At 41.7% G+C, this 23,415-nt stretch overlaps 1 protein-coding gene across 1 annotated transcript in view; it reads left to right on the plus strand.

Moving 5' to 3' along the window:
* USH2A (usherin) overlaps positions 1-23,415 on the plus strand; it is a gene marked incomplete at its 3' end in the record, with an annotated part of 720,880 nt that overhangs the window by 665,207 nt on the left and 32,258 nt on the right. The window contains exons 61-63 of the mRNA XM_024739202.1: positions 9,814-10,041; positions 14,419-15,935; positions 19,289-19,610. Coding sequence (XP_024594970.1) covers positions 9,814-10,041; positions 14,419-15,935; positions 19,289-19,610 — 2,067 coding nt within the window. The remainder of the gene's footprint in view (positions 1-9,813; positions 10,042-14,418; positions 15,936-19,288; positions 19,611-23,415) is intronic.

Raw genomic sequence — 23,415 nt, forward strand, 5'->3', positions numbered from 1 at the left:
AAAGCCACTCCCTCTTGACCCCCATTATCTACTGAATTGTGTTCCCCCAAAATTCATATGTTGATCCCCTAACCCCCAATGTGACTTTATTTAGAAATAGGACTATAGGGAAGTAATTAAGGATAAATGAGGTTGTAAGAGTGGGGCCCTAATCGGATAGGACTGGTGTCCTTATAAGAAGAGGAAGAGACACAAGAGATCTCTCCCTCTCTCCCTGTGCACAGAGAGCAAAGCCATGTGAGGACACAGCGAGAAGGCAGCAGTCTACAACCAGGAAGAGAGCCCTCACCAGAAACCCTGATGGCACCGTGATCTGGGTGTTCTAGCCTCCAGACTGCAAGAATATAAATTTCTGTTTTTAAGCCAGTCTGGTATTTTTGTTATGGCAGCCTGAGTAGACTAATACAACCCCCTACATATATTTTTCGCACAACAGCCATAATGATCTTCTTTAATTTATTTATTTTTATTGAAGTACACTTGATTTACAATGTTGTGTTAGTTTCAGGTGTACAGCAAAGTGATTCAGATATATAGATATATAGATATATAGATGTGCTTTTTCAGATTCTTTTCCACTGTAGGTTATTACAAGATATTGAATATAGTTCCCCATGCTATACAGTACGTCCTTGCTGATTATCAATTTTATATATAGTAGTGTGTATATTTTAATCCCAAACTCCTAATTTATCCCTCCTCAATACCTTTACCCTTTGGTAACCATAAGTTTGTTCTCTATGTCTTTGAGTCTGTTTCTGTTTTGTAAATAAGTTTAGTTGTACCATTTTTTAGATTCCACATATGTGATATCATATAATATTTGTCTTTGTCTGACTTATTTCACTTAATATGATAATCTCTAGGTCCATCCATGTTGCTGCAAATGTCATTATTTCATTCTTTTTTATGGCTGAGTAATATTCCATGGTATATATGTACCACATCTTCTTTATCCATTCATCTATCCATGGAAATTTAGGTTGTTTCTGTGTCTTGGCTATTGTAAATAGTGCTGCTATGAACACTGGGGTGCATGTACCTTTTTGAATTAGAGTTTTCTCCAGATACATGTGCAGGAGTGGGATTGCTGGATCATATGGTAACTCTATTTTTAGTTTTTGAAGGAAGAATGATCTCTTTAAAACCTAAATCAAATTGTGTCACTCCCTTGCTTAAAGGCCTTCAATAATTTTCCATTGAAATTAGCATCAGACTCTAACTCTTATCTTGGCCTAAAAAGCTATCCACCATCTGGCACCTGCCCATCACTTTGACTGTACCTCGGGTCATCCTCCCTCACAGGCCTCACTCACACTAACTTCTCTCTGCCAGCAAAAATCTCAAGCTCATCCTTCTGCCTAAAAGTTCCCCCTGGGGCTTCCCTGGTGGCACAGTGGTTGAGAGTCCTCCTGCCGATGCAGGGGGCACAGGTTCATGCCCCGGTCCGGGAAGATCCCACATGCCGCGGAGCGGCTGGGCTCGTGAGCCATGGCCGCTGAGCCTGCGAGTCCAGAGCCTGTGCTCCTCCACAATGCGAGAGGCCACAACAGTGAGAGGCCCGCATACCGCAAAAAAAAAAAAAGTTCCCCCCTGGTTTTTCACGTGGTTTCTTCTGTAGTCTTGCCTACATGGAACTTCCTCAAGGATCTTCACCCACCTTTCTTAAACCAAGACTCAGTCTTCCCTACCACCTAAAAAACACTAGTTCATCACTCTAATTATTTCCTTCATAATTTGTCACAGCTTCTAATTCTCTGTCTCTGTCTCTGTCTCTGTCTCTGTCTCTCTCTCTCTCACCCACTCACTCCCTCTCTCTCCATTTTCTTGTATAAATGTAGGACTCCTTACTTTTTCCCTCCTTACAGTGTAAGACTCAGGAGGATATGTCCTTGTCTCCTGTGCTTTCTGCTGTGTCCTCAGAGCTTAGGAGGGTGCCTAGTACACAGGAAACCTTCAATAAATATGTGTTTAATCAAGGACTGAATAAACATAAGACTGGCTGGAATTAATGAAATTCTGTTCAATGCAGTTTAGTACAGTTTTACTAGTACTGCCATAAAATAGACTGCCAGAGTGGAATTGCTGGGTCACAGAGTATACACATTTTTAATTTTGATAGATCAGAAGGACTGCTTTTTAATATTTAGTGTGACTGATTTGCCACTTTAAAATTTAATTATCACAAATTTAATTTTTTTTCCTCTTCTCCTTTGAAAAATGAGCCATTTCAAAACCTTTCTTTTTTCTCCCCCATGTTTTTATGGTAACTGAGGCTTCATCGTTCGTTTGCAAGAGCCCTAGCTTTTGTTTTATATTGATAGATTAAATTGAAGAGCCCGTTTATCTATAAAGAAAACTTCTGTGAGTTGAATCTTCTTGTTGCACTGACCCCCCCCATTACAAAATGAATGATGTACTTCAATGAGAGAAGAAAATACCCCCTTTTTCACACATCACTCTTCTCTGAATGTAGATATTTGTGGAAGACACAAAAGTACACACAGCACTAACACATGAAAACTCTAAGCTGAACATTTTAAATTTGAAATTTACAATTGTTACAACAGATGACCCCCGACCAATCAGTTATGTAACATACATATCACAATTACTTAACGGGAGGATATGCATTTATACTTTCTTGAAATCTTTCCAATTGAGCCCTCTGACATTAGTTAGAGCCCAGAGCTAAGAATGCTTTCACACTTGTTTGAACTTTTGAATTAGCTTCATTCTATTCTGTTGTCATCAACAGTATCCCTAAACTTTTCCAGCTGCCTTCTAGCTGTTTGATGTGTATAAAGTATAAGGGTATGGATGGTTCCACACAAACATGTCCCCACTACCAGCAAAAACCATAAACCAGGTACATGTGATTCAGGACAGAGGACAGTATAATTGTCTTCAATTCAGTCCAGCTGTTATAATCCCCACCTTGAGTTCAATCAAAAGACAAACACTGTGCAAAGAATAATTTCAAATTTTGAAAATGGATCAAATATTCAATAAAATTTTTTGAAATCTTATTCCTTTTTTTAAATGTTATCATGTTTTAATTTATAGGAGAAGAAATTTTGTCTCTGAAGATTATGAGCTGAACAGGCACACATTTGGCCTAATTATATACAGTTGAGGAATAATGGCTTCCACCTCTTTGTACAACTGCCATAGTCACTCATGTATAATATCTGTGACCATGGGCATTTTTTTTTTTTTTTTTTTTTGGGGTACACGGGCCTCTCACTGCTGTGGCCTTTCCCGTTGCGGAGCACAGGCTCTGGATGCGCAGGCTCAGCAGCCATGGCTCACGGGCCCAGCCGTTCTGCGGCATGTGGGATCTTCCCAGACCGGGGCACGAATCCGTGTCCCCTGCATCGGCAGGCAGACTCTCAACCACTGTGCCACCAGGGAAGCCCCATGGGCATTTTTATGTTAACATTATTTACAATGTTCCAATTGTAAATTTACAATGTATAGCATATCTATTTTTTCTCTTTTTTTTAACTGAAGTATAGTTGATTTATAATGTTGTGTTAGTTTAAGATATGCAGCAAAGTGAGTCAGATATATATACATGTATTCTTATACATATATATGTGTTCTTTTCAGATTCTTTTCCCTTATAGGTTATTTAAAAATATTGAGTAGATTTCCCTGTGCTATACAGTAGGTCCTTGCTGGTTATCTATTTTATATACAGTACTGTGTATATTTTAATCAATCCCAAACTCCTAATTTACCCTTGTTGTTCATCTATTTTATATTTAGTAACTTGTATCTGCTAATCCCAAACTCCTAATTTATCCTTCCCTGCCTCCCTTTCCCCTTTGGTAACTATAAGTTTGTTTCCTCTGTCTGTGAGTTTATTTATGTTTTAAGTTCATTTATATCTTTTTTTTTTTTTTAAGATTCCACATATAAGTGATACCGTATGATATTTGTCTTTCTCTGTCTGGTGTACTTCACTTAGTATAATGATCTCTAGGTCCCTCCATGTTGCTGCAAAATCTTATTCCTAAGAAAATACTCTCCTATTACCTTTTACATATGACAGTCTATACTTTATTGGCTGAATAATAATTAAATGAATGAATGAATTCATCTTAACAGATTTATTATTTTATCAGTCACTAACCATGACCTACACCATGACAGGCAAAATTTAAACGTTCTTCCATTATTCCTTCAAATTGCATGGTAGAGTTCTGTTGTTCATTGTTTCCTAACAAATGTAGTCCAGAACCTTTAGGGTGACATTCACAGCTCTGTCCAATTTTACCACCAGTCTCTTCCCTTCCTTAATCCCCACTATTGCCCTATATCCACAACCCTTCAGCTACGTTCAACTCTTAGCTCTTTTCCAAATGTATCCTGCATTTTTTCCTTCTGTTCTTTCTTCCAATCCCTCACACATTTTCATCTACTCAAACTCTACATCTTTCCTGTCCTACATCAGATGCCAGCGAAGTTTTCCCCAGCCCCTCATCTTCTTTCCCAATTAGAAGTATCTATCTCTTCAGTATTTCCCTGATTTCCCTGGCGCTCAGTAGAGCATCTACTACACTCTGAATTGTGTGCATCTGTATATATTGTTGATCTGCTCTATTAGATTAAAAGCTCCTAAGCATCAAAAGCCTGTGCTCGGGCTTCCCTGGTGGCGCAGTGGTTGGGAGTCCGCCTGCCGATGCAGGGGACGCGGGTTCGTGCCCCGGTCCGGGAGCATCCCACATGCCACGGAGCGGCTGGGCCCGTGAGCCATGGCCACTGAGCCTGCGCGTCCGGAGCCTGTGCTCCGCAGTGGGAGGGGCCACAACAGTGAGAGGCCCGCGTACCGCAAAAAAAAAAAAAAAAAAAAAGCCTGGCCTCCTCACCCCTTCCCCCCCCCCCACTAAAAAAAGCCTGTGCTCTCCATCTCGTATCCCCACACCAACTTTACTGAACCTTGTACATATCAGATGCTCAAAAGGGTTTAAAGAATTGAATGGAGCTGCTGGCCGACAATACTAAATGTTTCCCCTGACCGTTTTGGCAGCTCTGTCTTGCCACTTAGCAACGCCACCTAACATAGACACACTGTTCACACACATGACAATAGATCATGAACCCAAAGGGTGTTTTCTTCTACCTTTCTTGTGCTGTCGGTCGATCTTTCATTCTGGGGCAACTCTACGTGTATGTGTGTGTCATCAAAAAATGTCTTCTTTGTCCCACCAGCCAGGAGCTCTGTAGACAGAGATGGCATTTTATACTGACCCCTAAAGTCAGAATACATGTGAAATCAGTGGCAATTTTCTGACTGTGTTAACATTTTGCAGGCTTGGAAGTCCATGCTTAGATAACCATGGATAAGCACTTAAGGTTGATATTTGGAGATGGGTAACAAAGAGAGCATTTCTGTATTAAGACTGATTGGATTTTTACAAAATAAGTACTAGATAGAAATATGTTGATGAACTTTTGGAGAACTCAAAAATTAACTTTATGAATGGGAAGGAATATAGATTGACAATGCCTCAAATCATCTGGCTTTCAGAAATCTAGAAAAATATTTTGTGTTGATTTTTTAGGCACTAAAATATATAAAAGTCATTCAATTGACTGGATGTACTCGGCTCAAAGCCATGAATTTCAGGTGATGCTAAATGGGAACTTTTCTTATTTCTCGTGTTTCAGTGGTAACTAAACCAGAAGCTTGTCAATAACCAGTCCTTTATTTTATCATTATGACAAGATAAACTGTAACTTATGATAAAACGGAGACGCAGCATCCAAGTGGTTCAACTAAAGAAAACAAAAGTTAATATATTTAAATCTAGATTTCCCTGAAGTTCTCTGTGCAAAATAAGCAAACTTTCAATATGAGGTATTCTCTGGGTCTTGGCATTCGTGAGAATTAAGGAGGCAAAGGAATCCTACAACCAGGTTAGGATTTATAAGCCAATAGTCACCCATTTTTAAATACGGAGCCCAAGATAAGGGGTGAAGCCAGAAGAAACCCCATTGGCTGGAAATGAAGTTGATGGTGACCAGGAAGATTAACCCCTTCCAAATGCAATAAGCACACATAAGACTCTTGATGAACACAGCAGTGCCGAGACATCACTGTTTTATTTAGTTCATTACCAGGAGCAGGGTAAAAAGAGTCCTTAGGGCCAAGGTAAATGGGTTCAGTGAAAATGCACCTTAAAGACCAGAGGGAAGGCTCTGGAAACTGCTGGATCATCAGATCAATGGACTCAAAGATGACTAAGTTAGGTTGCTTTATGCAGTTTAAACATTTGTGCAGGGAGTCTCCCCATGCAGCCTTTTATTGACAGCTACAGATCAATGGTAATTTTTGATCATTTTCAACCTACATAAACCTATTGACCCCATGGCCACCTTTGGGGCACTTCAAGTAATCAAAAATAATCAGAAGAAGTGGTGTAAAATTGTCTGACTGCCAAAGACTCCAAGTAGTTTCGTGTGCCCCCAGGAGCAGAGTTGAGAGGTTAAAGTGTAGTTCACATTGCCAGCAGGACCTCAACTGGCGGAGTGTTCCAGAGAGTCTTGTCTTTATGTCTCATTAAAGGACTCACTGATCTGTATATATTAGATTGCAGAGAATAAATTATTCCCGTTTTCCTTTGTTGAGTCATTCTTTTCTTCGGCTGCCTAACAGAAGTGGTTAATATACTTTTAGAATTTAAAAAAAAATTAGCAATATTATGTGGCTGTAGACATGGACAGGACAAAGACAAAAGGGAAGAAGATATAAGTTAGGTAGCCCAAAGGTCAGGGATAACAAATATATATATATATATATATGTATATCTCAAAAGAATCAGTAGGACAGAAAAGGGAAATAACAAACAAAACAATGACAATGAAAAGAAATCTTATTGAATTAAGATAATCTCCAGAGGGAAGGAAGAAAAGGGGCAGCAGCGGAGCGAAAAGAAGGAAGTTTTTAATGAGGACTTTCCCAGTCAGTGGGACAGAATGCTCCGTCCCCAAAAAAAGGAATGGAATCCAAATCACGTAAGGTCAACAGGGCTCAAGCAAATATTCTGAATTTAAGGAAAATCACAAGTAACTGAGTAAACAAACAAGACTCAACCTAATCCATAGAGTGAACTGTGCCCAGATTTTACAGTTGGATTCTAAAATAGTGAACTCTGGGGTTAGATATCCATTCAGGGAAGAATAATATAAAGGATTTCCTAAAATGTCAAAGAATAAATCGGTTAGGGATTGCCTTGCCATTTTGAAGTTTTCTTTATTTTTTATATGGACTTAACTAAATATTGACAAAAAGTACGGCTATCACTGAGGTTTATTTAAAGCATGTGTGTGTGTGTTGTAGTTTTGCAGAAATAACAAGTTGACATAATATGGGAACTTGTCTCAGTATAAATTTATGATATAAAAATTCTCCTTCACGTTTCCTGTACATTTATGATATGTGATTATTTCTATATTTTAAGAAGATATATAGACCAAATTAAGCAAAACAACTGTTGCAATCACCTTTTGTAGGAGTCTACATGTAAACATTTCTGTGTCAGGCAGGCGTGAACTTCAACTTGAGACCTGCAGGTCATATTTCCACATTAGTTGGTGGAGGTTTTGAAGCCAGAACATTTTCAGTACTTCTGCTTTCAAGGATCTGGCTATAAATGTTCATTAAAAGAATCTATAATGAAATCAGTTTTGTTATTTTTTAAATGGTTGCCTGGAGTGTGTTGGATGACTGAATGTCAGTTAATCAGTGAGCACTCATGGCACGGAAAGTGCTTGATAGTATTGCCATCTAGGGGCTGAATGGAATTCTCAGCTCTGAAATAAACTGTAATTGAGCAGGTGCTGCTATGGACAATATACATATGTTTTTGCTTTATAGCCCACATGCTTTTCGTGTTTCTTATGACAAAAGCTATCTCTAAATGTCCCCCAGCAGCCTGCCTTTTTTTTATATATAATCTGTTAGAGGTGATTACAATTTGCTTTGGAGCTGATGCTTTTTTAGCATCTATTACTGAATATTCTGAACAAAGAATTGTTCTTTTTTGCATTATTAATCTTGCCCATGTTTGCCCTATTTCCACAGAAAAGGAATCATTTATCAGAAAAGAATGTTTGTAATCGGGACTTGTAGCATATTCAGCTTTAATATTCACTATGGTCATTCTATTTCTGTGCTATATTTATCTAAAAGACCAATCCAATGTTGTTGGAGAAATAAGTTTTAAATATTTATGATCTAACTTTTAATATTTTAAAAAAGAGAAATTAGTATTTCTGTAAAATTTTTTTCAGAGCCTGGTCGCTTAGCAAATGTTTAAATATTAAAAGATTTCAAGAGTTCAGCCTGTAATATCATAATAGGACCTTACTGAAACAGGAAAATTGACTTTACAAGTTTTTGATAAGTAAAGGAAATTATATTTCCTCTGCTTGTGTTTAACACATAATAAGAAACAGTAACTAATAGAAACTTATAAAACTTATAACCAAGAATGTGGGGAAATGGTGTCAAAAATTATTTCTACAGTGTGTTTTGGTTTTGTCTAACCAGTTTTTTTCAGAAAGTGGTTCAGTTGGATTTTGCCAACTGGTTTTAGATTTTATTCAAAATGAGATTTGGATTCCCTCAAATTAAAAAGAATTTCCATACACATAACTTTGTCTGGTGCTTTCGGGTACTACTCTCAGAAATAACTTTCTCTTCTTCATCTCATCTTCCTCTTCCTGTGCCCACCAAGAAAAGGACAATTGAAGACGACCTGTCACATTTAAGTGTCAAATAAACCAAAGCTGACCTCACGTACCATTAAGTGTATATATCCTATTAAACCAGTAAAAACTTCTTTGTGATTATTCACGTCCAATGGATATGGTACACAACAGGAAGTGTCTGTGTGTGTGTGTGTTTACCTATACACACATTACTGGTCCACTTGCAGACATAATTCCTATCTGTAAACAGACACTTCCATCCAGCCCAGATGTAGAAAGAGCACCCTGGGCTCTTTCAAAACATTAGGATTCTTAGGTCCAGTTTAATTATGCAAAATATGGTTAGTGCTGCTCTCCAAGCAGGAAAAAAACTAATTATGCTATCATTTTTTTTTTCTTTTAAATTAACAAAGACCAAATACTCAAAGCCTAGCTAACAATTACTTTTGGTAAATTTCAGAGTTTTAGTTAGGGTGTTTTTAACAAATGAGAATATTTTCACATTGATATTAATAGTAGACTGCCCTCAGGGTGCTTGTGCATCTATAGTTCAGTTGGTTTATTGTTGTTTCCTTGTGTTTGTTTTATTGTCTTTGTAAAATGTAAATACACACCAAGAGAATGAGAGAGGGGGGAGATGGGGAGAGTCTTACGTAAAAAATAGTGTTGGGGTTTAATGAGAGAGAATTAGCATTGCTCAGGTTCAATTTCCAAATCCTTAAGATTATTCCATTCTCTGCCACTCAACTTGGTACCGATTTCCATCATGAAATCATGCTACACTGACCTGAGACATCATAGTTTTTTAAATTGCTTTTGTAATATATTGCATCCCTTGGGTCACAAGCTCTGAAAAGGCAAGGATCCTATCTGATCCAAGCTGTGTGTGTGTGTGTGTGTCTGAAATCACACAACATTAGGTAATATATTTAGCATGTGAAGAACAAGAAAAAACCATATTGTTTTCTTAATAATTCAAATCTCTGTTGTGATATTTGTGCTGCCATCGGTGAGGCGTCTTGGCCAAAGAATGACCTTCCAGCAATTGGCAGCAGTTTCCAAAAGGAAACCAAACTGTTCATTTTCTTCCAGGGGACAAGCCATCAAGCCCACCTGTTCGGCTTAGAACCCTTCACCACATATCACATTAGTGTTGTGGCCACAAACCAGGCGGGAGAAGTTTCAAGCCCCTGGACTCTAGTTCGAACCCTAGAATCTTCCCCCAGTGGATTGAGCTACTTTACAGTGGAGCAGAAGGAGAATGGCCGGGCATTGCTACTGCAGTGGTCAGAGCCTGTAAGAACCAATGGTGTGATTAAGGTAATGTCTACCCTGAATATGCGATCATGTTTGGTATTCTACAGATAAATAGATGAGCCCTGACATGCCATCAGGTCACTGTGGGAAAACTCCCTTCACAGTCTGGTTAATTCTTCCTGATAGTTCCTCCAGGCGCTTAATCATAGATCAGAGAAAACTAGCTCACACGTGTTAAGCTTCCTATGAACCCAACGCTGTCTAAGTGCTCTCTATGGATTATCTCATTTAATCCGCACATCAGCCCTACTCTGTAGGTACCACTAAACCTCACTGGGCACATAAAGGCTAAATCACTGTCTGAGGCTAAACAACATTGCGACAACCGAATTGGGATTTGAAGCCAGGTAGTCACACCAAAACGGAACTCTAAATGACCATGTTCCTAGTGTCTCCCGAATTGTCCTTCCCAGCTCTTTGCTTAAGCTTTGCCTAATTTGCACTTTGAGCAGAGCTCACTTAGCAGGAAACAGGAAGCCCCACATGTCTGCTAAGTCCACGATGTCCCTATGTAGCCGTGAGAAGCAGTCTTATTAATGTCACATCTAACCCCAGCTTCACCGGTCTGTGAGCGCCCAAATAAGGTTTCCATTATCATCCACATTTTGTTGCTTTGAACCATCACCCACATAAGAGGCAGCATCATCACCCTTCTGATGTTCTTCTCCAAGGCTTCTGGCAATTCAGCTGTCCATCTACTACTGCCTCTGCCTCTAGTCTCCTCTGGCCCTGGACCACCACTCAGGTCCTCATCAATCACCTCGTGCAGGCTGGGACTGCCACCCCCTGCAGATGCTGGAGACACTCTGCCTCTCCTTTACCGCTCCCTCTCAAGGTGGCAAAGACTCCCCCACTAATTCCACATAGAACATCTAAGACGAAGCTGTGACTTTTGATAAACCTTCCCTGAAAACCCCATAATGGGATGCTGGCAGGAAATTACCTACAGCAGTGACTTAGATCTGTAACTAGAGCTCACAGACCCAGGCCCATCCTCATGGGCCTCCCTGTAGGCTGCCTCACTGCCTGGTACGGTGGCCACCTCTCTGCCCACCTCCAGGCATGCTACAAGTAGCAGAAGCAAGCTGCTTTCTACCAGCCCCTGACATGTGACTGAGCCGGACTTTGCCTACTCTAGGACAGGAGGCCTGAGCCTTAGGAACCATGGCCTTAAAATCCAAGCCTCAGCCCTAAGGTCCCCATCAGAGAAAAGAGTATCTCTTTCACACCCATAAAGCACCCCTCCTTGTGAGTGTTTATTTCCCATCCCAGTGTCTGCCTCTTCCTGGAATGATTGACAATAGAAATATCTACTCCTTTTACGTGCGTTTGTGGTTCACCAAATATTTATTGAGGCTTCTACTAAGTTCCAGGCAATTATTCAGGAGTGAACAAGACAGGCAAGGTCCCTGCTGTCATAGACCTTGTGTGTGTGTGAGAATACATGAACAGTGGGGCTACAGAGAGGCAAACAAAAAGCTAGTACACAAACCAGAGAATTTCAGAGAGTGGTGAACGCTAGAAAGAAAGTTAAACAGAATAATGTAATTATGCCTGTTCGGGCTGTTTTAGCATGGGTGATCATTTGAATTGAGTTGACATTTGAGCTGAGCCCTGAATGACAAGACAGAGTCAGTCATGTGAAGATACGAGAGCAAAATGTTCAGACAAAGTGAACAGCAAATGCAAGGCCTGAAGCCAGGGATGAACTTGGTTTCTTCACATCAAGGGAAGAAAGCCAGTGCGGTTGAAGTTTGGGAGGGTTGGGGAGGGAAGATGATACTAGATGAGATTCAAGGGATTGGTGAAAGGTGGATTGTGTGCTCAACCTTGTGGGCTGTGATCAGGAGCTTGGGATTTATTCTGAGTGTGATGAAAAACTACGGAAGGGTTTAGGCAAAGGGATAGCACAATCAAATTTATGTTTTTCCAAATCACTCTGGCTCCTATGTAGGAAATGGGCTATAAGGAGACCAGTGGAGTTTGGAATCTGTGAAAGAATTGGGTAGAATTGACTGTGGCTTGAATTAGAGTGGGAGTTGAGAAGGTCGAGAAATGTGAGTGGATTGGGGATGTATCCAGAGGTAGAGATGACAAGATCTGTTAGTGAACTGAATGTGATACATGAAGGAAAAGTAGTACTTCAGAATGACATCTGGACTTTGGCCTTGAGTCATTGACTGGGAAGGGAAGGCTGGAAGATGTACGGGTTTGAGGGGATAAGTAGGTAGTTGGAAGTACGAGTCTAGAACACTCAAGAGAGTTCTTCATGAAGATATATGTATTTGGAATTCATTAGCAGATGAGTGGTATTCAAACCCATGGGCCTGGAGGACATCACCTATGGAGAGAATCTAAGTCGAGATGAAGAGAGCCTGGGATCAAGCCCTGGGGAATACAAAAATTTAGAGGTCAAGAGTATGGAGAGGAGCTGTCAAGACACATGAGGTAGAAGGAATAGTAGATGAGAGGGATGTCCCAGAAGGGAACAGAAAATGTGCCAATGGTGTTGAGAGATCCAGTAACATGAGGGCAGAGATGTGACCCTGTATTTGGAAACCAGCAGGTCACTGTGATCTTCACAAGAAAATCAAATGTTGAAATGGGAAACCTGGTCGGGATGGTTTGAGGGAATAGGATAGCAACTCTCCAAAGAAGTATAGATGGAAAGAAAAGAACAGAGAAATGGGGCAGGAGCCAGGGGACTATGGTGTCAAGAAGTTTTATTCAAAAATCAGTGAAAGATCCTAGAGTACATTTAAATGTTAATGGAAATAACCCAGTAGAGGGAGATAAATCAGTGAAGCAAGAGATGATGAGAATAATTGCAAGAGTGAAATCTGTAGGAAGGAGGAGAGGACAGGATCCAGAGCTCAGGTGGACTTCAGTGGGGGGCAGAGGTACTTCATCCATAGAAAAAGGAACAGAGGCAAATAGGGTACGTCTAGATTCATATGCCTATGGCAGTGATAATCTATAACATGAGAACATTCCTGTCTGACTGCCTCTACTTTCCTCAGTCAAATATGTGGTTATGTCAACAACCACCTGTGAGGGAGAGAAGGGGGTATTGGCTGTTAGTGGGGAAAGGAGAAGATATTTCTTACTTTGGAAAATGAGAGAGCAAACATATGGTTTTATAATTGGTAATCATCTATTTAAAAGTTATGGTAAGAAATTTAAAGTGAGACCAGTCAATATATTTGAGAGTTTTTCTCCAAACCCAGTTAGACGCTAAGGTCCAGAGGGAGAGCTGAATTTAACACTAGTTAGAGATTTGCCAGGTGAATATGGAAGAGGGGACAGAGAGTCAGAGAGACTTTCAAATTGATTGTGGAATCTAAGCCGTCTTCAGAAAATACTCTATTCCCCTTCCCTCAGGGGTATGATCTTGCCCTGAGACCCCCAACAAGAAAATCACACCAAAATACAATAGTCCAACATAAATAGATTTCCAGATCTAGGCTGTTTAATCTTAAATAACATTAAAGTATATCAACAATCCAGGAACAACCTGTGGGAAGATTTGCCTCTCAAGGGACTCTGGTATTTGTCCATCTCATCTTAAGAGACATAATCACAGGGTCACGACCATGTACAGGAAGGTCTCCTGTCTCTCAGGTACACTGAAGCATGAAAAGATGGGGAACCATCATTCAAAAACATCTACATTCAAGTTAAGTTACCTCTCATCTTCCCCAAAGAACAATGAATAATATGGGTCGGAAACTTGCTCTACATTTGTATCATGAGCATTCAGATGGTTTTCCCTGGAACAAAACAATACTTTGCTCCAAAGAAACCATCTATTCTTCTATAACTGGTAAGAGGAAACAGGGTGGGTTTTCCATTTTCTGGTCATCAGTTTGTACCTATGTTTTTGTATATGTGTATAACATGTATATGTACCTATGTACATGCATGTGTGCCCACACCAGACACTCACACATTTTCCGCCCTGGCACCCTAGTACAAATGATTAAGCATTATAATTCCATTTCCCAGTAAATGCTGTGGCAATAGACAATGTGGATAGGCCCAATTTAGCCTACTCAGGGTGAAATTAAAAGCACTTAATTTTTATAAAATAGGGAATTTGAATACTATTCCCCACTTCTAAAAGATAAAAATGGGAGGAAACCCCGTGAGCGCTCTTTAAGTCAACGAATTAATTTCAGTAACTCTTAGCTTTTAGATATATGCTTACATGATATCCAACCTTAAAAAAAGAAAAAGCAAAGATCACATTCCCAAAATTCATATCAGAATGCTTCTTCTGGCTTAGGATCATCAAGGTGAGGAATAGGGAGCAGAAGGGGTTAAAAGGGACAAAATAGTGACGCCAAGAAATCATATGCTTTGTTCCCCATCTTCCTGCAGACGTACAATGTCTTCAGTGATGGTGTCTTGGAGTACGCGGGCCTGAATCGTCAATTTCTCTTCCGACGCCTGGACCCCTTCACGCTCTACACGCTGACGCTGGAGGCCTGCACCAGAGCGGGCTGTGCACACTCGGCACCCCAGCCTCTGTGGACAGAAGAAGCCGCACCCCAGTCTCAGCTGGCTCCCACCATCCAGTCTGTGGGGTCCACCAGCGTCGAGCTGAGCTGGTCAGAGCCCGTTAACCCAAACGGAAAGATAATTCGCTATGAAGTGATTCGCAGATGCTTCGAGGGAAAAGCTTGGGGGAATCAGACAATCCAGGACGATGAGAAAATTGTTTTCACAGAATATAATACTGAAAGGAATACATTTATGTATAATGACACAGGTCTGCAGCCATGGATGCAGTGTGAATATAAAATCCACACTTGGAATTCAGCAGGCCATACCTGCAGCTCTTGGAGTGTGGTAAGGACCAGGCAAGCACTTCCAGAAGGCCTCTCTCCACCTGAGGTAGCCCAGGTATCTGTGAATCCCCCCAAACTGATGATTTCCTGGATCCCACCGGCACAGCCTAATGGCATTATCCAGTCCTATAGGCTTCAAAGGAACGGGGTGCTCTATCCTTTCAGCTTCGATGCTGAGACTTTCAATTATACTGATGAAGCGCTGCTTCCTTTTTCCACGTACAGGTATGCAGTCACAGCCTGCACCAGTGAGGGCTGTTCCACCAGCACACCTACCAGCATCACAACCCTTGAGGCTGCCCCTGCAGGGGTCAGCCCTCCAGCTCTTTGGACCATCAGTGCCACTCAAATAAATGCATCTTGGTCACCGCCATCAATTCAAAATGGAGAGATCACTCAGTATTTACTCAGATTGGATGGTAAGGAGTACCTTGCTGGGCAGAACCTGTCCCTCTTGGTTTCCCACCTGCAGCCTTCCACGCAGTATAATCTCTCCCTAGTGGCCTGCACCAATGGAGGTTGCACAGCTAGTGTGGTAGAGTCTGCCTGGACAATGGAGGCCCCGCCACAAAACATGGACCCTCCAAAACTCCAAGTCACGGGCTCAGGATCCATAGAAATCACCTGGAAACCGCCAGGAAGCCCAAATGGCCAGATCAGAAGCTATGAACTTAGGAGGGACGGAACCATTGTCTATACCGGCCTGGAAACTCGCTATCATGATTTTACTCTCGCCCCGGGTGTGGAGTATGGCTACACAGTGATGGCCAACAACAGCCAAGGGGGTGTTTTGAGTCCACTTGTCAAAGATCGAACCAGCCCCTCAGCGCCTTCAGGGATGGAGCCTCCAAAATTGCTGGCCAAGGGCCCTCAGGACATCTTAGTGAGCTGGGACCCTCCAGTAAGGACAAACGGTCATATCGTCAACTACACCCTCTTCATCCGTGAGCTGTTTGAAAGAGAAACAAAAATCGTACACGTAAACACAACTCATAATTCTTTTGGTACACGGTCATTCATAGTAAACCAGCTGAAGCCATTTCACAGGTAGGTAACTGACCCTGGGTTTCCTGAGAACAAGCCACTGCCCCTTTCTATTGCGTGAGCCCTTGGTCAGTCCCAGTGGAGACTCTAACAGCAAGATGTGTGACATGCCCAAGCCCCATCCATTTAACCATCCAAGTAGACTAACTACGTCCTTATCCAGCCCAAACCTGCTTGATTACTTCTGGAGAGCAAAATTCTTGCAGGTGACATTTTGAGAGGCAGTATTTTTAGAAATGTTTGCACTTCATCGCAATGTCTGGAACCAAGTAGTGGAGAGGTAGGGCCACTTCCCTGAGTCTGGTCCCTCCTGGAAACATGCCAGCCCCTGGTCAGTTCTGAGAACCCCAATGCGGTTATCTGAACTAGACAGTGAGGCAAAGGAGTATTATTTTAAAGAATGAAAAAAGGGGCCATCATTGAGAGCTATTGCCAGCCAGAGTTGGACTGATCCGAAATTTGCTCTGGGGCCAGCCCTCCTTATTGAATCCAGCACGTCTTCCAGGAATAGTGAGGCTCCTCTGACTATTTCCCCAGCCCTTCAGTCAGCTCTGATCTCGTGGTTTCTTGGGACGGCGCCACTCTGCCAGCTCCTGTTTTCTTAGTGGTCCCCTCTGAGCTCTCTGATGAGCAGGGGTGTGTGTTGCTTTCCACACAAAGGAATGTGACCACCAGCCCTCTTCCCATACGTTAAAGAATTGCTTGGCTTTTTTCCCCCATCACATTTTAACTAACATACATCCCCAGAGAGAAGAGTAACAAAGGACATTTTATTCTTAAAATTTAGTAAAATGAACAGAACCACTTTAAAAGAATTAAAGGCTGGGTGTTGATTACCAACCACCACTGATAAAATTCATCTGTTATTGTAATGTACTGATGTGTAGATTAGATCTCTCCTATAATTATCTCTGATATATAGTGCTGTTGAAATGAAACATTCACAGTCTTATGCACCTCCTAGTGACAATTATTTAAGGTTGCATTAAATATTAAACAGTGATTAAAACTTCTGCAAGTATCTTCCATAGCTAATCCACATGCTCTGTGAGTTGGCTTTTATCTTACTCTGATGCAGGGCATAAAAAAGGCCCATGTTAGCTGCAGAGCTGTACGTTTCATCCCGGCTTCCTCTTTACCTGACTGATACTTGCACATTTTAAAGATCATATCAGCTTGCTCCCCTCCGAAACTCTTATTCAAGAAGATTTCTAGGGGAAAAAAAAAGTCTCTGGATGTGAGAGGGGCATTTTTCCCAGGCTGAAAAAAGAAAGTCTAATTTTTCTGAGAAACTTAGCCATGGGATTTAAGGCAATGAGAGATGCCCCTTCACCATCCACTCTCATCTAAGATGTAAGTGACATTAATGACTTAGAATATCAACGGAATATTACTCAGCCATAAATAAGAATGAAATTTTTGTCATTTGCAACAATATGAGTAGACCTGGAGGGTATAATGCTTAGTGAAATAAGTCAGACAGAAAGACAAATACTGTATGTATTCACTTATATGTGGAATTTGAAAAATAAAACTAATGGATGGATATAACAAAAGGGAAACCGACAGATACAGAGAATAAACTAGTGTTACCAGTGAGGAGACGAGGAGGGAAGGGCAAGATAGGTGAGGGAGGTTAAGACATACAAACTACTGGGTGTAAAATAAATAAGGTATGTGGACGTAATGTACAGCACAGGGAATATAGCCAATATTTTATAATAACTTTATATAGAGTATAAACAATAAAAACATCAAATCACACACACAAAAATAAAACCAGGGCTTCCCTGGTGGCGCAGTGGTTGAGAGTCCACCTGCCGATGCAAGGGACGCGGGTTCGAGCCCCGGTCCAGGAGGATCCCACATGCCGCAGAGCGGTTGGGCCCGTGAGCCATGGCCGCTGGGCCTGCGCATCCGGAGCCTGTGCTCTGCAACGGGAGAGGCCACAGCAGTGAGAGGCCCGCATACCGCAAAAAAAATAAATAAATAAAAATAAAACCAGAATATGACGTCTATATGGAGTTGGGCTTCATGTCGTTTGGGGTCTTTCCAGCAGCTTAATGTTTACTGAGTACTGCAAACTATTGTGTCCTCCCTGGGGTACCCCCCAGATGGTCAGTAGGAAGAAGGATCCTGAGAATACCCTAAGAAGCAGGAGGAATCTGACCCAGGATTTTAAAACCACCAGAGATAATCCAGAAAACAAATAATCCAGATGTGGAAAATCAAAACTGAGTTCTCAGAATCGCTTAGAAGGCAGATCTGCCATTCACAGCTGTGGATCTGTTCACCAATTAACTGGCAGCCCATCACGGTGAAAATGGGCGTGAGAGGAGAGGGAGGGAAGGGGAAGCAGAAAAGGGAACTGGGAGACTCCCCAAAGGGAGAGAGAAGTGTAATTAAGATGAGGGCAAGGGGAACAGAAAGAAAGCGAGGAAGTGAGCACAAGACGGTGATTATCTGGAAGAGAGAAAGCAGAAAGTAGAAGACGGAAAAGCCTGGAAGCAAAAGAAATAAAGGGAGAAAGGGAGGTGGCTGGGGCTTGGGGGGAAATTAGGGGTGTCATAATATCATAAAAATTAGAGGCATGGAAAAGAGGGGGAAAGCACTTATTTGCAGCCATAGGCACTTAAGACTAACAAAAGCCCCTTTTGTTGGAAGGGAAAAGTCCCTGTTATGTAAATAGACCTTTCCCAGTGGCAGGAGACCCACTATGAAGCAAAACATAATTGATTGGTTGAGTTTAACTGGATGGTGATAAGGTGTCTCCATGATTGATAATCTGGTGTGTAGCTGGGTTAACTTTGGCCCCAGAAGTTCCCCATGTGGTGTAAGGGAGCCTATTTTAAGATGTCAGGTATCAGGTGAGGGGATTTATTAGCACAGAGACCTCGACTCCATGACGTTCCTTCCTGACCTGGAAACGTTCCTGGGGAATCATTTAGCTCCAGCTGCAGAGAGAGGAGCTCAGGGCTGCTGAAAACTCGTTCAAACTCCCAAGATCTGTATTCTCCCTCGCTGTGTTAAGGAACTCTACAGCGTACCAGAATTTTCCTACTGGAGAGCATCTTGAAAGTGTATTCATTCTATACATTCCTGTTTAGGGAAGAATCGTGCCCGCCCTTTCCAGACAGGTGAGCATCTTCCTTTAGTTTGGAAAGCCAGGAGGCTTGAAAATGTTCTAAAATTTCCGTGGAAACATGACTTTGTTGTCCTTGAAAAGGGTTCGTTGTAGGTAAGAATAGATATATATGTGTCTGTCTTTTTTTCAGAAAACACTTGGCCTTTTAAAGATTCTTCCCGCAAAAATCGATTCTGCCAATAATGGGTTATTTCTGCCTTGTGTCCTGAAGGTATGAAGTTCGAATTCAAGCCTGCACCAGGCTGGGATGTGCATCAGGTGACTGGACATCCATACAGACCCCTGAGGTTGCACCTCAGATGCAACCGCCTCCACATCTAGAGGTCCAGATGGCTCCAGGGGGATTCCAGCCCATGGTTTCCCTTCTGTGGACAGGACCACTCCAGCCAAATGGACAAGTTTTATATTATGAATTGTACAGAAGACAAATAGCAACTGAGCCTGGAAAATCAAACCCAGTGCTAACCTATAATGGAAGCTCAAGCTCTTTTATGGACATGGAACTACTGCCTTTCACAGAGTATGAATACCAGGTAAGAAATGTGTGTTACCAGTAACTCACACTGAGATGGGTGTGGGTACACATCAGCGCCTGTCTGGAAAAAAATTGCTTGCAATCTAAAAAGCCACTTAAAGAAACATGAGACTTATGTAGTTTAATAATATTCTTTAAAAAAAATTTAAGCAGTAACTGAGGGAGGAAAGGCCACATTCATTTGCCTTCTTCATTTTCTTAGTTCTTGATCCGTGTGATATAGGCTTGTTATTCCTATGCAGATTTCTGGTGAAGTATTTGCATTTCTTATTAATGAAGTGGTTTCTACCATTAAGCTTCTCTCTGTCAGTGTTGCCTTGGCTGGAAATACTCCTTGTGAAAAGATCGCTTTGAAAATAACTCAGGAATTGTACCGAGAGAAAATAAAATCGAATGGGCAAGCATCTCCAGCCCCTGTGCTCAAGAAAGACATAGACTGCTGAGAAAAGTCTAGAGGAAAACAACTAACCTGTGCATGGAGATGAATTAAGTTTTGTAGGAGGACAGCCTAAAAAAGAGGACTTCGCATATCCCTAAAAAGTCAGGAATTAAGAATACTATTCTGAAGGTATCTTGAAATCAATAGAAGACTTACGTTAGGTTTGTTTTGTTTTGCCGTCTGGATGCATTTGCGGTTTTCTTGTAACAAACAGCTCCAGTTCCTGTGGGGGGATGATTCCTCCACCCTGTGCTCCGCCTTGGTGGGAGTGTCAATCAATGTGTCAGGCTGTCACCTAGCCAAGTGTTGGGCACCCAAGCGCTGCTCTGCCCCTCAGACTTGCCTGGGGCCTGATCTCCAGCAAAGTGACTCAGAATTTTAAAAGGTGGAGCTAAGTCCTGATAAAATACCTCTAACATCAAATCCAAAAGCTTTTCTTATCCTCACCATTTCCAAGCCTGGTTCTTCAACTGTTCTTTCAATTACATATATAGTTGTCCCTCGGTATCCAAGGGGGGTTGTTTCCAGGACCCCTGCAGACACCAAACTCCTCAGATGCTCAAGTATCTTGTATAGAATGGTATAGTATTTGCATATAACCTACGCACATCCTTCCCTATACTTTAATTCATCTCTAGATTATTTATAATACCTAATACAATGTAAGTGCCATGTAAATAGCTGTAAATACAATGTAAACGCTATGTCAGTAGTTGCAGGCATGCAGCAAATTCAAGTTTTGCTTTTTGGAACTTTCTGGAATCCTTTTTTCAAATATTTTGGATCCACAGTTGGTTGAATCCACGGATACAGAAGTCATGGAGAAGGAGGGCTGACTGTACCCCCAATAGATTCCCTGTTGCTTAAGTCTCTTGCTTGCAGTTTCAAAGGAAACTTCCTGAATGATGCAAGCACCACGTGCCAGGCACAAGACCAAGTGCAATTTTCTAGAAGAGGAAACGGAACCTTGAACAGCTTACCATAACCAGAAATAATAAGATCACGAAGTCACCAGGAATATGGCGAGCAAATCAACGAGGGCAGTGATTAGAGGTAACAGTTTAGACGTGAAAGGAATATGTTTTAGGCCAGTAATGTACAGGACAAATTTCCCAATGAAGTTAGTTAGAATTGAAAATATAAATTGAGGGCTTCCCTGGTGGCACAGTGGTTGAGAGTCCGCCTGCCGATGCAGGGGACACAGGTTTGTGCCCCGGTCTGCGAAGACCCCACATGCCACGGAGTGGCTGGGCCCGTGAGCCATGGCCGCTGAGCCTGCGCGTCCGGAGCCTGTGCTCCGCAATGGGAGAGACCACAACAGTCAGAGGCCCGTGTAACCGAAAAAAAAAAAGAAAATATAAATTGATTCTTGAATGGTTTGGAGAAATACATAGATATAAACCCATAATCCCTTGTTTGCAATTCCAAATCTAAAAATCTCTTTAAAAGAAGTTGTTGGGTTTTCTTTCTCTCTTTTTGTTTTTGGCCAAGCTGCACAGCTCGTGGGATCTTAGTTCCCTGACCATGGATCGAACCCAAGCCCACGGCAGTGAAAGCGCCACATCCTAACCACTGGACCGCCAGGGAATTCCCAAAAACAAGTTTTTATCTAGGTTTGGTACAACTCATTCAGCAGCAAAACCCAGTTTAAACAAACCACACTGTTTACAGCATTTATTTATCTCATTTAATATGAATAGTTATATATTTTGCTACAGAAGTATTCTATTACAAGGGCATTCTGCAGATATTACAAAATATACAGTATATGCATTTTATTAACTTTCCCAAATCTGAAAAAATTAAAAATTATTTAAAAGCACTTCAGGTCCCAAGGGTTTAGGGTAAGGATTGTGGCTTATGTCATGAAGGAACAAAATATCTATTGATGCCACAGTTGGAGAAAGAATACTGTTAGAAACAGCCAGAACCTATGTGGCCACCCTTTTGTTCTTTATCATTATCTTTACAGAAAAGTATCAAGTTATCAAAGACCTTTCTATTCTCAATTGTCTAGTCCCCTTTATGAATAAAAGTGCACCTTTGTAAGAGAGCTGAATGGAATCAGCATGAAATATTTGACCTCTAACTAGACAAAACTAAGAGACCTGTGGATACTGAAAGCAAACCAGTGATTGTAGCTTCTTTGGCATCATACTGTGTCATTGGGGTAAACAATTGGCCATATCATCTGTAAAGTCTTACCTGAGTTTTCTAAGGAATGGTAAACTCCAAGCACGTGTCTTAGCTCTGTCAGTTTTCTTACTGTTGGAGGATGGAGAGAATGAAAAGTGCCCACCAGACTGAGAAGGCATCTTGAGACCAAAAATGGAGGCAAGCAGCTCCGTATAATCAATGGATCGGTTTATTATACTTACACACAGGGTGGGATTGAGCGGACAATAATCCAGAAACACCATCAAGGGACCAATGGGACAGTTTTATAGTTAACCAAGGGTAGGGGGTACGTGCTTGGAAACAGGACGTGCATTCCTAAGTCAAGATTTATGAATCGGTAACTAGTTTTGTGGGCCCTGTGGGAACATGTCAGTGAAGGTCTTCATCGTTGTTTGGGGACTAACAGATCATAGAGGCCGCCTGGTCCTAGTGATTATGAAAGAATATCTACTAACTACAAAGCCCTTGAGGCAGAGAACTGATTCACCGCACAGACGGCACCGCACAGACTGCACAGTTCAGTCCTGGGTAGGGTCAATGGAAGGCCAGGAGGAAAGGTACGAACCCAATATGGCAACAGTGATGCTAACAGCCATACACTCACGAGAAGCTAAGGACAACCAGTTACCAAGGGACCCACATTTCAGAGGGGAGACAAGTTAAGGACCTCAGGCTATGCTCTTTTTTTTTTTTTTGCAGTACGCAGGCCTCTCACTGCTGTGGCCTCTCCCGTTGTGGAGCACAGGCTCCAGACGCACAGGTTCAGCGGCCATGGCTCACCGGCCCAGCCGCTCTGCGGCACGTGGGATCTTCCCGGACTGGGGCACGAACCCGTGTCCCCTGCATCGGCAGGCGGGCTCTCAACCACTGCGCCACCAGGGAAGCCCCTATGCTGTCTCTTTTGTGACTGTTACTATCAGCCCTGTGTCAGGCTCCTCCCCCATACATCACCCAAATGAAATTACTTAATTTGGTTTTCACAGCAGACTGACCTCAAATTTGCATTTACTAGCTAATCCCATGTTGTTACAACATAAGGATAGAAAGCAGAAAAAAAAAAAAATCTAGCCTATCAGCCCCAAAACCAAGATTTTACAGGAAATATTTTGAAAAATATAGATTAAATGCTGAAATAAATGAACTAAAATATTGGATTTATTTAGCCTGTGCAAATGCTAAGTCTTTA

The sequence above is a fragment of the Neophocaena asiaeorientalis genome, unplaced genomic scaffold (genome assembly GCF_003031525.2).
Source record: "Neophocaena asiaeorientalis asiaeorientalis breed wild unplaced genomic scaffold, Neophocaena_asiaeorientalis_V1.1 scaffold477, whole genome shotgun sequence".
Lineage (NCBI taxonomy): Eukaryota > Metazoa > Chordata > Mammalia > Artiodactyla > Phocoenidae > Neophocaena > Neophocaena asiaeorientalis.